General features: G+C 43.7%; 1 protein-coding gene across 10 annotated transcripts in view; it reads right to left on the reverse strand.

Moving 5' to 3' along the window:
- DCC (DCC netrin 1 receptor) overlaps positions 1-15,534 on the reverse strand; it is a 423,032-nt gene that overhangs the window by 236,919 nt on the left and 170,579 nt on the right. For all 10 annotated transcript variants that reach the window (XM_040540170.1, XM_040540171.1, XM_040540173.1 and 7 more), the window contains one exon: positions 6,538-6,822. In XM_040540170.1, coding sequence (XP_040396104.1) covers positions 6,538-6,822 — 285 coding nt within the window. The remainder of the gene's footprint in view (positions 1-6,537; positions 6,823-15,534) is intronic.

Consider the following 15,534-nt stretch of genomic DNA (forward strand, 5'->3'; position numbering starts at 1 on the left):
TGACCTGAAGATGTCTGAGGCACAAGCTTTATAAAACCCCCATGACAGTCCTGGAATAAAACAACTTTTTGCAATTTTAAATATAAGAAATATTTTTGAATAACCAACGCCGTAAGTACAAATATTTTTCCAATACTGGTTTAGAAAAAAAAAAAAGAGCTTTCCTGCCTTGCAGGTAGAAGTACTGAAGCAAGTTCCAACTCTTCCACCCATTTATAATAAATTCATATATATTTGAAAAACATTTGTACCCTGAACATTACTAATTCAACACCTTTGGTTCCTTCAGCTGTCCAAAAATCCTGTTTTTCAAATCATAGTTACTATTACCAGGTTATTTGCTCCAATGTTCAGATGTTTCGAACTTTTTTTTTGTAACCACACTGTTGGGGGGTAGGAATAGGGTTTTAATCAAGATTGCCTTTTCTCTCTGTGTGTTTATTCAGTATTTTATTTGCTGAATAAACACTAAATATACCCACAATAACCATACAAATTATTCCACTTGAATTCTCTCAAGCTGCTAATTTAACTCCTGCATGGGGGAAACTCTTTTGGTTTAAGAGAGAGCTTTACAAAAGGCAGTGGCTATTAAAGAATTGTCTACGTTACACTGGCAAATTAGGCTAATGGCCAGACAAGAAAGCAAAGTGTTCCATGCAATTAAATACAACAAGCCAGAAGTTCATAAAATGGCAAAACCCTTAAATCACCTCCAAAGCTATAAATCACTACCTCTGGTGATCAAGGTGTATGATAGTTATAGTCACTAATGGTTTATTAGCGTTAATCAATTTTCTGTATTAAAAAAATCTAGAGCCACTACCTAGTATAAAATAAATCTCAGCAAAGGCTGTTCCCGCACTAAAAGGGGAATTCTGTGTTTGGGATCCATCGTGGACCGCATTTTTAGAGCCAAGTTTTTGGTAAATTTACAGCGAACTACCTTTGTCTGTACACCAAGCTTGCAAGCCAACCTGTGGCCCACTAGTTGACAGCATCGGCACCCTCAACCTAGTTTAATATCATTAATTGTATACCAAAAATCTCCCAGTAACAGCTTATTCTTTCAAATACATATTACAAAATATTCTTCAGACCCTTGTCCAAACCTAAACTTACGCTTCAAGCATCGCAAGTGCTAAAACCAATCCCACTTAGAACAATCACTGAAATCTGCCTGTTTTTAATAAATGAAACCACTATTCTGGCAGCTAGCCTGGGAGTCATGGGCAGACCACACTTCTTGAGTAGATATTATTGTTCTTGTGACTGCACTGATCTGGAGATCGGCTTCTAAGAGGGTACACTGCCTGTAAATGCCTCCGTCTGCTTGCTCTTTTTTTCTTCCAACTAGGCAAGTTGTTATACGTGGGAAATTTGATATTTGGATGCTCCTGTTAATAAAAATAAGCAGAGTAATTGCAACAGTGCTAAGCGAGGCAGCATGGTCTGGTGCATATGGATGTTCTCAGCATCCAAAGGGCTCTCCCCTAATAACAGGAAAATGAAACCTTCATCAGCCACGATACCAATCGAGCAGCACAAGCGATGCCCACGCCTGGTCCACAGCTCAGGATGAGGCATCTGATCCATTTGTTGCTTGGTTTGAAAGCAGGAGGAGAAGCATTATCAGCATCCAGCCTGACCGGGTGCTGAGCACACACCAAGTTTTACCATCAGTTCCTGCTTTGAACCCTTATCACAAGCTCTCTGGAAGCAATTCCAACCCTGATTTAAATGCAGCTGATGGAAAATGCATCGCATACTTAAGCAAAACCAGTAACAGCCGTTGGAATTAAGTGTTTGACTTCTTAATGCTTGCAAGAATATAGTTGCAGGTTTCCAGTCATTAGTTCTTTATATGGCTTATAAAAAATTGCAGGTTAAAGAGCCCTTTTCCCCCCAAATATGTACTTACAGACTGCAATAACAGCAATTCTATAAAGATGTCTTGGACAAAGTACAAATTTCCCATGTGTTTACCAAAAGGCAGGCTATGGAAAATAAATACCATAATTCTTTTCTGCACTATTATTAATCAGCACTCACTCCCTCAGCTGCTGCCTTGAGCAGGAAGCTCTTATTTAGGCGGTATTCGCATGGCAGAAATCCTCCCAAAGCAGCCTGGGCTCTAACAGAGGCTTTGCACACTTGCATGCCCGTAAACGAGTGTGCAAATACACGTGGTGGGAGTTCAGCTTGTACCATGATCCTGACCTTTCTGGGGAGGGGACCCATCTCTGGTACGATGCAGCACTCCCACAGATCGTGCATATACAAATATCATGTGTTTGAGAGTACATTTTTGTTGGGTAGGGTTCCTGCTGTCATTTTTGTGTATATACAACAGAATTGTACATATCTAATGTTTATATAAAATATAGATACTATAAACACACTAAACAGAATTAGGGCAAGGCATCCCTGCAGGAAATGGGCACTGGAGAACATAAGGATGAAGATGGTTAGATTAAAAAATAAAATCCATAAATTGAGCGTTTGGCCACATCTCCTGGAAATCTGTTTTCATCGAAAGAATAAAGAGTGTTAAGCACTAGCTGCTGAGGTGATGTGTGAATAAGGGAAAGGATTGACTTAGGCAATTATTGGCAGTTAGAGAACGCACAGCCAAACAGCCTGGGTACGAATGAGAAAAATCTTGATTTTTGCACAGCCTCACGGTATTGTAGAAGAAACTGAGGCTTCAACAGAATTGTGTGCTCGAGTTTAAGCAGACCTTCCTCAAAATTAAGCTAAAAACTATCAATGGAATTTAGCATATCCCACTCCTCTCCTTTCCCATATGGACATTTACTAAATAGGATGTCCACAGCTACGACGCCTCCTGTATGTGGCTATCCAAATTTAAGCTAAGATAGTGTTACTTACACAAGACCAACTTCTCCTTCCTAATCCTGTCTCAAGACCTTGAGGGATCCGTTTCAATCCGTCCTCGTCGCTGCTCTACCCTTCTCTCCTCGGAAGCACAACGGTGAGGAAGGAGCTACAGCAACCCAACTCGATTTGCATTAAAAACGAAGGAATTACATGATATTGTTATTGTTATCTTGCACTGCAGCTCAGCAGACAAGCTCAGAGAGAGGGAAGGAACGTCCACAGCAGACAATAGTACGGTGGCAGATTGCTTTGATGGCTCCTGATAAGCGCAGGATTATTATTTATAAATAGAGAATGAATGGCTTTTAGGCACCAAACTGCTCAACTTTCCCTTTTCAAACGTCATTTGTATTTCTGAAGTGTACAGACCTCCCACAGAAACTTGCTAATTAATTTACAGAAGCAACAAATTTGGCTATAAATTAATTCCTTAGCACTGCTTTGTATGAGATCTTTTGCTTTTTTTTTGTACAGTAGCATTGTTCCCTCTAAATTAATTAGGTAAGTGCGTGTAGTTATCTGAATGTGTGCTTCCTCGTTTTTTCCAGTACTTGCTGAAAGTTTTCACTTGGGACTAAGTTTTCGGAACCCAAAGAAAAAGAAAGCTTCTATTAAAAAAGGTGAAAACGTGCATTTTGAAATGAATGCGATTCTCCAAACGGCCTTACCTTGTGCCAGGATCCCCGTGGGACCAATCCTATCTGCGGGCATCCTTTCTTTTTGTTTTCTGTCCCCATCCTGTTGAGGAGCAGCTGGGTGGGATGACAGTGGCCAGCCAAGGCCAACCACCACAAGCATGCAGGAAGCATCACAAAATATCGCGCCCTACTACCCTCGGGGCTTAAGACAGACATCAGATCAAATGAAGGCAGAGCTAGACCCACGTGTCTAGGAAATACAGAAAGCTAAAAAAGGCATTTTAATTTTTGTAGCCTTATACAGAATGATCTAAGTATTTTAGCAGCCAGTCACTGAATGCTGAAATTGATAATAAAAAAAAAAACAGCTGAAGTGCCTTTTTCAAGGTAAAAAACTTGCTGCCCAGTGCCTTGCCCTACCTGCTAGACACTTCAACGCACCTCCAAGCTACTTCTCTTTGGTAACAGAGGTTGAAGGCTTATCACTCTTTAGTTTACAAGGGGAGAGAAACAACAGGCTTGAGTCAGGTAAGGTGAATTTTAATCCTCCCCTTACCCCCCAGGAGATCAGTAATCCCTTCATCTGAACATTTTGTTTTGCTAACCTCTATCACATCGGATGACAAATGTTTCTACCAAGAGGAGGTACGGATATTTCCAGACCCACCACAATGTCAAATCAAATCCTTAAGCCACAGGCACTCCAACTGGAAAAAAAAAAAAAAAAAAAGACAGACTGCTTTCATGTTTATCCCTCGTTTTCTCTTACATTTTGTTTGGAACACGTAAAGAAGATCATAAATTATTTGCCAGGATCGCAGCCGGTTTTGCCACACGTCCTTGCAGAGGTGCTGTGTTTTCACAGCATCTCTCATCTCTGATCTTGCGATCGCAGATCATAACTGCTAGCTGTGGAGAAGGCACATTTTAAAAATACAGGGGTGGGATGTACTACCTAAGCCTTTTTCTTTTGCTACCTACCCTTTTGAAAAAAAGTTTTTGTTGTTGTTGTTTTTGCACTAAGCAGGGGAAAAAAAACACTGCCTTCGCTAATTACAGAAGAGGAAAGCTGCAGCTGAAGATAGATTTCTGCCAACGAGTGAAAACAGGAGAGGCTGAATTAGCAGCAAAGTATCAGAGAGCTCTGAACCATCAGAGCGTGCACACGAGAACCAAATTCCCAAGAGGCTCAATAAGATCTGAATTTTTTTTTCAGGAACACCACTCATTTCTTATAAGAGCTGCTGTCTGTTCGCATTATCCTGAAATGAGGCCTTGTGCTGCTTGCCCTAAGCCAAAGTCTGACGGACTCCGCTGGCTCCTTGTTATATATTTTCCTCATTATTTGCTCCAGTGTTTTTCTGGTATAAAATTCAAACGTGCTGGGAAGAGACAAACGAATGTGAATTCCCCCTCTCCCCCCCAGGCAGCGTGAGAGGCCATTTAGCCTCTCAGAAAGTTAACAGCCAGAGCTGTGAAAAGGAAAAAGCACCAACCCATCCACAAACGATCAGAAATACAGACGGATGGCAAAATAACACTCCGAAGCTGAGACGGCTGAGAGAGCTCTTCCAGGTCTGTGTGAAACACAAAGCTCTGTGGCAGCCTTAACTTCAGCCAAGAAAGCTGGAGAAATAAGGTTCACGGGCAGGAAATTTAATTACCATTAATGACTGCAGAAGTAGTGATGCCTCGGTGCTGCCCCATAGGTAGGGAACAGCACATGGCTCTAAGGTTCATGGTGATCCTGGAAGACCCCAGAAAAGCTGCCCTGGTACAGCCCTTTAGACAAATCAACAGGTCCATGATAGAGGTCAGGCTCAAACTCGGGTCCCCAAAAAGACATGAAAAAACCTGCAGGGAACTCTAAATAAAACGGTCTTCCCCTGTTGCCAGTTAGTTTGCCTTACAGCTCCAAAAAGGATCAATACCTACCACCATAGCAGAAAGTGAAGATGTGGGCTTGGTCTTTTGATCCTAGGTTTACAGATTTTTATTAATTTTTTTTTTGTCATATACCAAACAGAAAGAACTTTAATCTCCCAAATCCTATTGCAAAAATTGCAAACCACTTCCAGAATGGAGAATTAACTCATCAAACATTGCGTGTGTTAGTACACGGACACTTCCACAGGACTGATCCTTGCCCTCCTGATTTTTACAGCATTTTGACTTCAGTTCAGAACTCTGAGAACCCTCTGCTGCCTCTCACTTAGTGAGAAATTATGCACACCAGCAACATTTGCTCAGGAAAAGCATCTTAAAGAATTTCTAAAAATGCATTTTCCCTGCCCCATTTCATTAGTGGTTACACATTAGCAGGTAGATCTAGAAGGGAAGGAGATTTTGAAGGAATGCCTTTCTTCAAACCACTCTTTTGATGTCCAGCTCTTGATGAAATACTGCAGTGGTAACCATCTCATTTAACTGATGAATTCATTAGATGGAACAGCAAGGTGCTCACTTGGCTGAGCTTATAACACTGGCTGTCACAGTTAAACTGTGTCAGCTCCCAAACTGCAGTCTGTGAAGCTTGGCAGACCTTATCAGGGCTGAAGTATCCAAGTAACCTGACTTTGAGTAGGTAAATTTGGCAGCTAGTCCCAACAGATTGCTTTTCTAGTCACTGGAGAAAGAGGAGCTCTTCCAGTGAGTATTTTCAGACAATAATTTGGGTACTCTGCCCACTGTGAGATAGGAATTACTTGTCTCTCCCCATCAACCATATAAAGAGACCAGCTTCATACAAATCTAAATGGGGTACCTGAAGTTAGGCAACGTGAATACTTCCCTACAGTGTCAACTCCTCGCCTTTGCATCCAGCTGCTTCTAAAGGTCTCCAAACTCTTCCATGTGAAGAAGAACATGGAAGCTTGTAGAAGGAACTAGAAATTGGGATAAATCAAAAAGCTGCCCCAGGAGGAGCGACTGCAGTTTGAGAACCAAAGGACGTGATCAGACAAATGAAAAAAGTGATGTAAAAGTGTGCAGCTCTTACCTGACAACACTCTGACTTCTGCATCATTCCCGGTCCTTGAACTGGCTGGGTTTTTCGCCAGGCACCTGTAGATCCCACTGTCCCCAGGCTGAATCCTGCTGATCTGTAAAGCTCCAGAGGGCAAGACAGCCACCCGTGCGTCGGCTGGGCTCAGGAATAAATCCTCCTGGTTTCGCTGCCAGTGCACCACGGGCATGGGCTCCCCAACGACTTCGCACTTGAGCAGGATCGTGTCTCCTGCAAAAGCCATGACGGATTCTGTCTGGGAAAGAAACCTCAGCGGTCCTGCAAACACAAGTAAAAGAAGCAGTTAGACAGCTGCTGAAAATAGAAGTCGTTTGCTGTTTCCATGCCGATTTGGATTCCGTTAACATTCCAGACTTAAAAATAAAGAAATAAAAGAATTGTGATGTTCTGAAAACTACTTGGAGATTGCTGTAATGGCTGGGTGACTAACACCTTCCTTTGTAAATTATACTCATTAACAGCAAAGAAAAGATGTGTTAGAGAGCAACAAATTGCATCTGTTACTAACAAACCCACTCAGGAACAACTTGAACGAAGTACAGACACTATCGTGCAACACAAACCGCTCAGAACGGCATTCAAAGGAGAGCACAACTGAACCTAGGTGAGGTTAGAAAAATGTTGCAGTCTCATCTTTCTGTATTTCTCCTTCTCCATGCCCTTCCCTCCAAAGAAGAGGGAAAACGATCTGAAAGCCTCTCTTGAAGAAATCATTTAGGTCACAGTCAAATACTTCAGAAAGGGAAGGGCCTGTGTCTGCTTTCCTAAGAAATGTTTTTGTCTTACAAGAGGAAGAGAGCAGAGCTAGGAGCTTTAATTGCCTAACTCCCAAACACCGCGGCCTTAATCCTGCAAAAACACGATGGTCACGTCCTTCACGTGCTACAGAGAAGAAAAAAACAACAACAGGACACAGACTGCAAGATACAAAGTGCCAGCGAGAGGCAACCCCAAGGCCGGCCCAGTGCAAGGCCTAAAGTGCAGGCGCTGCTATGGGAAGTTGGCCTACTAAATGCAGACCCTTGGAGAAGCATGCACAAATGTACATTCAAATGTACATTTGAAAGAGTGGAGAACTTAAAACAAGACACTAAAACCAGCTGAAAAGTATACAGGACACAAGCATCTTTCAGATTACGTCAGCGAAGGCTTTCACAAGGCATTTGTCTGAAGGCGCTGTTAAACTAAGGAAGCAAGGAAGGAAGGCCCTGAGTTTCCAGACACTAACTTGGCACTCAGGCATTCAGCAAAAGCATTATCCTAGGGAATAAAAGTGCAAGAAAAGAGCAGGAGCCTCATTTCGTGGTTCAAACACCTGTCTTAGGGTCCCCCACCTGGTCTCAGCGCTCCCATCCCACAGAGCGCCCACAAGGCTGCCACATCTCAACATGGGTGCAGCGCTCCCAGGAGCTGAGGCAGGGGAATTCCCCAGGAAGACAAACTGGCTCAGGGAAGGCTTCCTGAGGTATTTCTACACATAACCAGGAGCATATATGACTTTTTTGCTGCGTGGGTGGTGGTGCTCCCAAATTGCCGTGTGTGTTCAGGGATAACTGTGGTGAGCTCTGGGCCCTGAGTGAAGGAAGGAGCTGGAGCTGCTCTTGGTAGTCCCACTGCTCACAGCCCCGTCCATGCAAGCTCTGCCACCCTCGTGCACGTCCCCGTGCCAGCAAAGATGCTGCTTCCCACCTGGCCACAGGCACTGATACACACGTAACAGCCTTACATCCCCAGCAGAGCTAGTGCAAGCTAGAAAAATGCAAACATTCAACACTTTCAGCTTTTTTCCTGAAAAAGTTTGAAGATACGGTGTGAACAGCGAGGGAAAACTGTTGAAAACTACAGATTTTCCAGGAGGAAAGACAGCTAGATTTAACAGTGTACTGTAAAAGCTAGGACTAAAACAATTGCCATAATGGAGGAACCCCCACCCACACACTCCCCACCCCAGAAATCCATGCAATAATCCCAACAGCTTTGTTTTTAGGCAAGGAAAATAACAGCATTACTTCTAGCACAGACAGACCGACTCCTCACATGGATTCACGGTGTAACTTTTTATTTCTCTCTATTTTTATTTCTCCCTAGCACTGTTCCCAGCAGCCCCGAACCTGCCGTGCCCCTGCACACAGCCCTGTCGCTGCACCATCTCCCGTTCTGCGGTGTCACAACGTCTTCAAGTTTTAAAAATTCGTAACATCTGTGCATAACAAATCAGGACGTCACCAAAACTTTCCTGCTGTGTCTCAAAGAAAAGCACCAGCCACCTTTTTTCCGTGGTTACGTTCAGGACTCATTCATCTCTTTGCAGGACCACGACACCCGAAACCTTAAAACCATCACTGGGTCTTCGCAGGTCTCCTGGCTTATGCTGATTCATTCTCAAGACAGTTTTTGAAGCTACACAGATGTTTGGGTTGTTGGGAGCTGGCTCAGGGGAACAGACCAGGAAATCCCTTCTGAGAAGGTCACTTTCCGAGACAGGCTCCGGAATTAAACATTGCAGATTCACGAGGACGCTTCGCTCTTGTAGCCAAAGGGTCACAGATGCACCTCGCTGCAGTACACCCAAACCTACTTAAGAAACCTAATTGAAAGCAGCACCCAGCTCTGATTTACCATGCAATCTGGCTGGCAGCTTATCAGGATCCCCATCTTTCCTTACAGAAGACCCAACTATTAAGCAATTAAAGTTCATTTAATAAAAAGGCTTATCATTTGGGGGACAGACCTCAGGCTCTGGTGCATGTTTAGCTATTAAATATTCAGCAATTTAATAGCACTCAGCACAATCCCCCAGAGAAGAACTGCTTTAAATGCTTTGTTTGTTTCAAATTAAAGTCTGCAAGGTTACTTAACATCAAGACAAGACCTTTTTTCACTTTCAATTCGCACAATAGCTGAAGGGCAGGAAACCAAGGTAATGAAAAAGAGCGATTTCCTTCTGCTTGCTTCAGAAAATGGGAGAGAGAAAGCATGGCTGAGCAAATCTAGAAATGTAAATATTTTAGAAACTGCTAATTCGTTCTTCCACAGGCTGATTTAAAAAAAAAAACGGTGCTACGCTTTTGTTACTCAATGTCCTCTTGTATTTGCTAGCTCCAATTTACAATTCTAAAAAGTTTTGCAGGGTGATGTTCAGCAGAAGAAATAAAACAGGGCGTAGACGCTTCACTAAAAAACCTAAGTATAAATGTGGTCTGGTTTGTTTGCAGAAGCATAAGCTAAATAAATGGCTCCCCTTTGTATAGAAGCAGTATAACCCAAACTGATGAAGAGCTGGGCGCTCGGATTCCCAATTTGGGAGATCCGATTTGGAAGAATCCCCCCTTGCATTAATCTGCTTGGAAAATGCAGGGGAATTTCCTAACCCAGGTGACTATGTCTCTTGGGCAGCCAGTGGGGATCACCTAAATTAGGTGACTAGGTTAGTTGCATGTATGAATACCTAGATGGGATTAATTAAGAGCTCATGGCCACTGCAAACGAGGCAGGAGAATTATTAATATTTTTAAATACAAACCACAGTCAGCATGCTGACTATGCAGAGCATATTTAGAAACTGTCAAACCTGGCCCTTGAACACAAAAAACTGCAGATCAGACTGCAACACATACTCACTCAGGTAGGTCACACCACACCCAGACATGCCATGCAATGGGCAATATGCAGCATTAGGCAAAGCTGGATAAACCCAGGATATACAGCTGAGCTGAAGTCTGGACCTAAAACATACCTCTGTAGAAGCAATATGGAGACAAAGACTTATTTTAAACACAATCAGCCTAATGTTTTTCCCGAGGCATGCTATAAAGGTGCAGAGCATTTATAATTTGTCTGTTCGTGCATGCCCACACCTCCTCCATCCTACTCGAGCTACGGACTGATGCTGCAGCAGCCCCTTCCTTCCCTGTTTGGTTGCCCAGTATCGATCACTGCTAAGCTTTTAGTCCTCAGATACTTACGTATGCATAATTCCCAGCGCACTGTCGAATTTCATGTATACCACAAAACAACTTCAGCTAATTTTAAGGTAACTAGCGCAATTACTTTACCCGGTAATGTTATTTGAAAGCTCGACATATCTCAGCTATTTGGAGTGCAACAGGATTGTTAAATCAAAGCGAGTATGCCTCAGTGAATATAACGTCAATGTCTGCAAAATGAGTTTTGATTGTGATTTATGACACGCGTGTAGGATTGCCTTGATTTCTTACGACCGTGGAGACTCACATAAGCAAAGCTAACTAGAAGTTAACGTGGCTGTTGGAAAGTAAATGAATTATCGGTAATGACAGTATAGACAGAAGGGTCAGCACCACGCATCAACCGATAAAACTGTTCCATCAAGAAAGATTTAAAGGGCGTACCCACTAAAGTGATTATAAGTAGCTAAGAAGGATCAGAGAAGCAGAACACCGCAGCATCCTTGGAAACAAACTTATACCACTCTAATTTGCTCCCCGACCCCACGTCAGCTGTTACTCCTGCAGCAAGCCAGCAGAAACCCACACACGAAGGCTGTCACAGCCCATGGAGATGCCCTGACACAGACAAGGAGCTGACTCTTAGATGCACGTTAAAATACTGCAAGGCAGCAGAGCCACAGAAACTGGGAACCCACTTATAAAAGGGGGCAGCTTCCAACTGAAAAAAAAAAAACACAAAAAAAACCCACCTTAGGCTTTTTAGCCTCTTCTGAAAATGCAACAGTCACTGACTTGTATTTAGCATTCAATTATCGTACAAGAAAATGCATCTTGATATTCTTGCTGTAAAATTCCTCTGCTCTTAGAGACAGCCCTCAGAAAAAGGCTGAGGAGACTGAACTGGGCAGACCCTGCGCCTCTCTCTGCAGCCCTTGTGGGAGCAGGATAATTTAGTTGATCTTGGATGGCAGCATAGCTCTAGAGAGGATCTCTGTACTGGGTCAACTTATAGAAGAGTCAAAGAAACAAGGCAGAGGTTTTAGAGTTGACTTTAAGAGTAATAGTGATATGTATGAAAAAAATATAAGTTACATAGGTACCTAAAAATGAAATAATTTGATAATATTCTGTGTAAATAACCATATAATGCATAGATGTAAGAGAATTTAGGGGAGAGCTTGAACTCAAAGACTTAGACCGTGTTGCAACACTGATGCTGTTTAGCCATGGATCCCCTAGCATCCTCCCTTTCTGAGGAGCTTTTAATCCTGGTGGTCTCATGTTATATCACATCCCCATTAGTGCCAGGAGAGCCTCCATGTCTCCTCTTAAGCCACACGGACAGAAAGGTCAGAAGCCACCTCTTCCTCTACGTCAGCGCTACCCTCATATGGATACGTTCATACATGTGCTGATGAACTCCGAGCAGATGAGACAAACCACAAATCTTACGTTCTGAACATCCCACGAGCAAAGGATGAAAATTTCACCTTTCCCAGCTTGGAGGCACATCAGAGGTCTCCTCCAGCACAGCAATTTTCTCCTAGAGTACAGCCCATTACGAATATTACAGCGCCAATTCTCGGCAGCAGCCTAAACCCACCAAGAAAAGCGAGCTGGAGGGAGATGGAGCCAGGAGCTGCCCTTTGATGCCTCTTCCCCATCACAGAAAATAAATGAACTTATTATTCTGAAAAAGACTTCTCCCTAACCCGTGTTACCAATGTCAGATCAGATTATCAAACCTGCAAGAATTTTAAAATCTAATTTACTTGTCACCTTTTATGCCGGATTGCTTGCTGGCTTCGCTCAGCATAACGCATGGAAACAATCTATTTTTTCCGTCCACGTATTTATGCTGTAGGGGGTTTTCGTCAAGGATTCAATGCCTTTATGGTCGGTTCTACTTCGTCTTTTTGCAGGTCTGTCTTTCGACTCAAAGCACCAGAACAAATCTGTTGTGTCTGCATGCCCCACACGTGCAGGGTATATTCACAACAACCAACATTTCAATTTTAACCGAGTCGTTAAAGTACAACCCTCAGGATTGCTTTTCTCTTCGTGCCACAGATTTGTCAGCATTTTCAGAGTTCTTGAGAGCAAAACTTGGCACTCCTCAAGATCACTGCTCAAAACGATGACCTTCGTATAGCCAAAGGCAAAACGCGGACCCGCACACCTCCAGCTCCTTAAGGCAGTTCACCACTCATTGAGTCAGATCCGATTCATCTCAAGAATTCCTATAAAACACAGCCACAGCTTTCAGCCTCAGACTATTTGCTGATTTCTCCAAGAGATGGGGGGAAGCCACAGTAGCTATTCGAAGCTGCTCATATTTATTAACAAGTTGCCACGATAGAAAATCTCTGGGAGTCTAACTCCCGGTCATTCCCAGCAGTAAAATACACCTTTGAGGGCAAAAGATACACCACCCTGAATTTGTATATCCTCCCCCGACAAGCCCACGTACTGCTCTGCCCTGCTAATACCGAAATCAGAGGGTGTAAATCTCCTCGTCTTCCTGCCAGCGCTCGTGGCGTGCAGCCAGCCAGCAGAGCAGGCTTCCAGCCAACCGCCTAGAAAAATCATCAAATTTGCTCCTCGAACAGGAAATAAGCAGGAAGAAAATAGGTCTTTTTATTGCTGAAGGATCTAAAAAAAGGGGCCGTATTTCAAAATTGCTAATTAAAACGATAAAAAAGGAGGCTGTCGTTTGCGTGCCGCGCACGGGGAGTTTGCTGGTGTTGGCATCACCCAGGCCATTATATTTAAGAGCAGGGGCTTGGCTTCCAGAAACCACTGCAAAGCAGTACGAGGAAGCCCTGGCTGGACCAGCAATCCCTTGGTGTAACAGTCTATAAACGTAGCATGAAAATTTTTGTGAGATGCCTCTTTAAAGTACTTCGTTTCAGAATCCCCTTGAAAAGCCCTTGAGGCCCTCTTCCGCCTTGTTTCCCAGACCTCCACCACCCCACACTCAGAGGTGCGTAAACCCTCCAGTTGCACCTTCCCCTAAGTGAAAAGAGGTTTCGGTGGGCCAGAGCCAGCACAGCTCTGGGAGAACCCAAGAGCGAGGGCTACCCTTGCCTCTGGGGAATAGGGTTGGCTCCTGAGAGGCTACCTACAGCATCGAGAGCTGCCGTGCCATGGGAAAAACAGAGCCAGATCAGTGCCAAATACCCATGCAAACCCCAAACCCGGGCACAACATGCATGGCAGGAGAGCCCCAGTGACCCCAGCAGATGCAGCACAGCTTTGCACAGTCAGTAAGACCACCACAAACATCTCTACCATACAAACCCTACCCACCGCAGCTTCCGAACCCAGCCGTCCGCTCTGAGCTGCATCTCTAGGAAATCTCCAAAGCCTGATGTAACAAGAGCAGTGGTTTAGTCTTCAATGATAGCCGCAGATGTTTCTGACGTGACAGACGAGGTCTGACATATCAAAGGTCAAGCCGTTCGGAGAGCAGGGAGAGGACTGCTACCATGAATAACAGATTCTGTCTAGACAGCAGAGAAAATGTTGATATATGTTCCCTTCTCTCCCTTAATTCAGCTCAGGGACGGCCTTATCCCTGTGTTTTGAAAAAACAGAACATACATGAATTACTACTAACGCAATTCACAGCAAAAAGCTTTTCCTGTTCCCCCCTCCACTGACTGTCCATGGAAGATCACATCAATTTCAATGCCTCAGCCCTTCGGTTTAATGGCACGGGCTCCTTCTATCTGCTTAAAGATCAATTAAAACTCCCATTTGTCAAGTAAAACTCATCCTCAACAGCCACTCATCCCATTTGTGCTGAAGACCAAACTTTCTCAAGGACCGGGACAGACCGCGGAGCAAACTCTTGCCAAGACTATTCAGAGATTTAGACCTAAGCACAACGGGAAACTTATTTTTAACTCTACCAGTACAAGAGCAGGGCGTCTTGCACATGCATGGTGCAACGTGCAAGGTACACACGGCTCTTCCATAAATACCTGAGTGCAGAGCAAGAGCAATTTTGTTTGGACAGACTTCCAGGAGTCTGTATAGAGAGCCTTTGACTCCTCAAGCGTGGGCTGGGAGCCTCCTACATCATTAACGAAGGTGAGACCAACAGGACATTTGAACATGAAACTCAAAGCCACAGGACGTGAAGCTGCTCAACCCTTAACAGGTTTAACTTTTATAGTAGGTTTAGCTTTTTTTTTATTGCCTTTTTTTAATTTGTCCTTTAAGACAAATTGCAACGGCATACAATCCGTATTCGGAAAAGCATCACACATTACAGAGCTGAACACTTCAGAAGCAGATTGCTATTCTACCATTAGAGGAAGCGATATTTCTGTAAAATAATCAATTCCTCATATGCCCGTAGCTTTTATTTATGGGACATCTATTTAAATGTACTTCTACACTTCAGGATTCAGCCCCCACCCTCTTTCCCAAGTCATTAACTAGCAAAGTTATTAACACCCCTACCCCCAAGAAATCGGTGGCTTCTTTGGGAAAGAAACTAAAACCAGCTGGTAATTTGGGTCTGACAGATTTCCTAATTTATCTCTAGGCCAGTGAGGCATTTGAATCACGTGGCACCTTTTTATGAGACAAATTTGGTAAAAGCATGTTCGAGGCCAGCCCGGAAATACTGCGCAATAAATGAATTAACTGAGCACGGCACGCTCGGCGGCCGTTAAACCGCATTTCTATGCGGGCAGCCACAAACACCAACTTGAGAAATGCAGACCCAATTGACATTTTATTGAACATTAGCAGGCAACCCTAAATCACCAGCCGTAGTAATGTAGAAGTAACCATTTAGCAGCAGTGGTGTTTGTGTTCAAGCAATTCCCGGGAGCCTCGGTGGTTGTTACAGCTCGGTAGCTCCCGTTATTACACACAAACACATGCACAATTATTACAATACACATTATTTGCCTGAATTTCCCCTATTTCATTCTACAACACGAAGAATTGGCCACACTACCAGCTCAGGCCCTATCTGAGCCCAGCTCCACATCCTAATTCATTGGCCTTCGGTCACTAGGTCTGG

This window comes from Cygnus olor, chromosome Z (genome assembly GCF_009769625.2).
Source record: "Cygnus olor isolate bCygOlo1 chromosome Z, bCygOlo1.pri.v2, whole genome shotgun sequence".
Taxonomy (NCBI): domain Eukaryota; kingdom Metazoa; phylum Chordata; class Aves; order Anseriformes; family Anatidae; genus Cygnus; species Cygnus olor.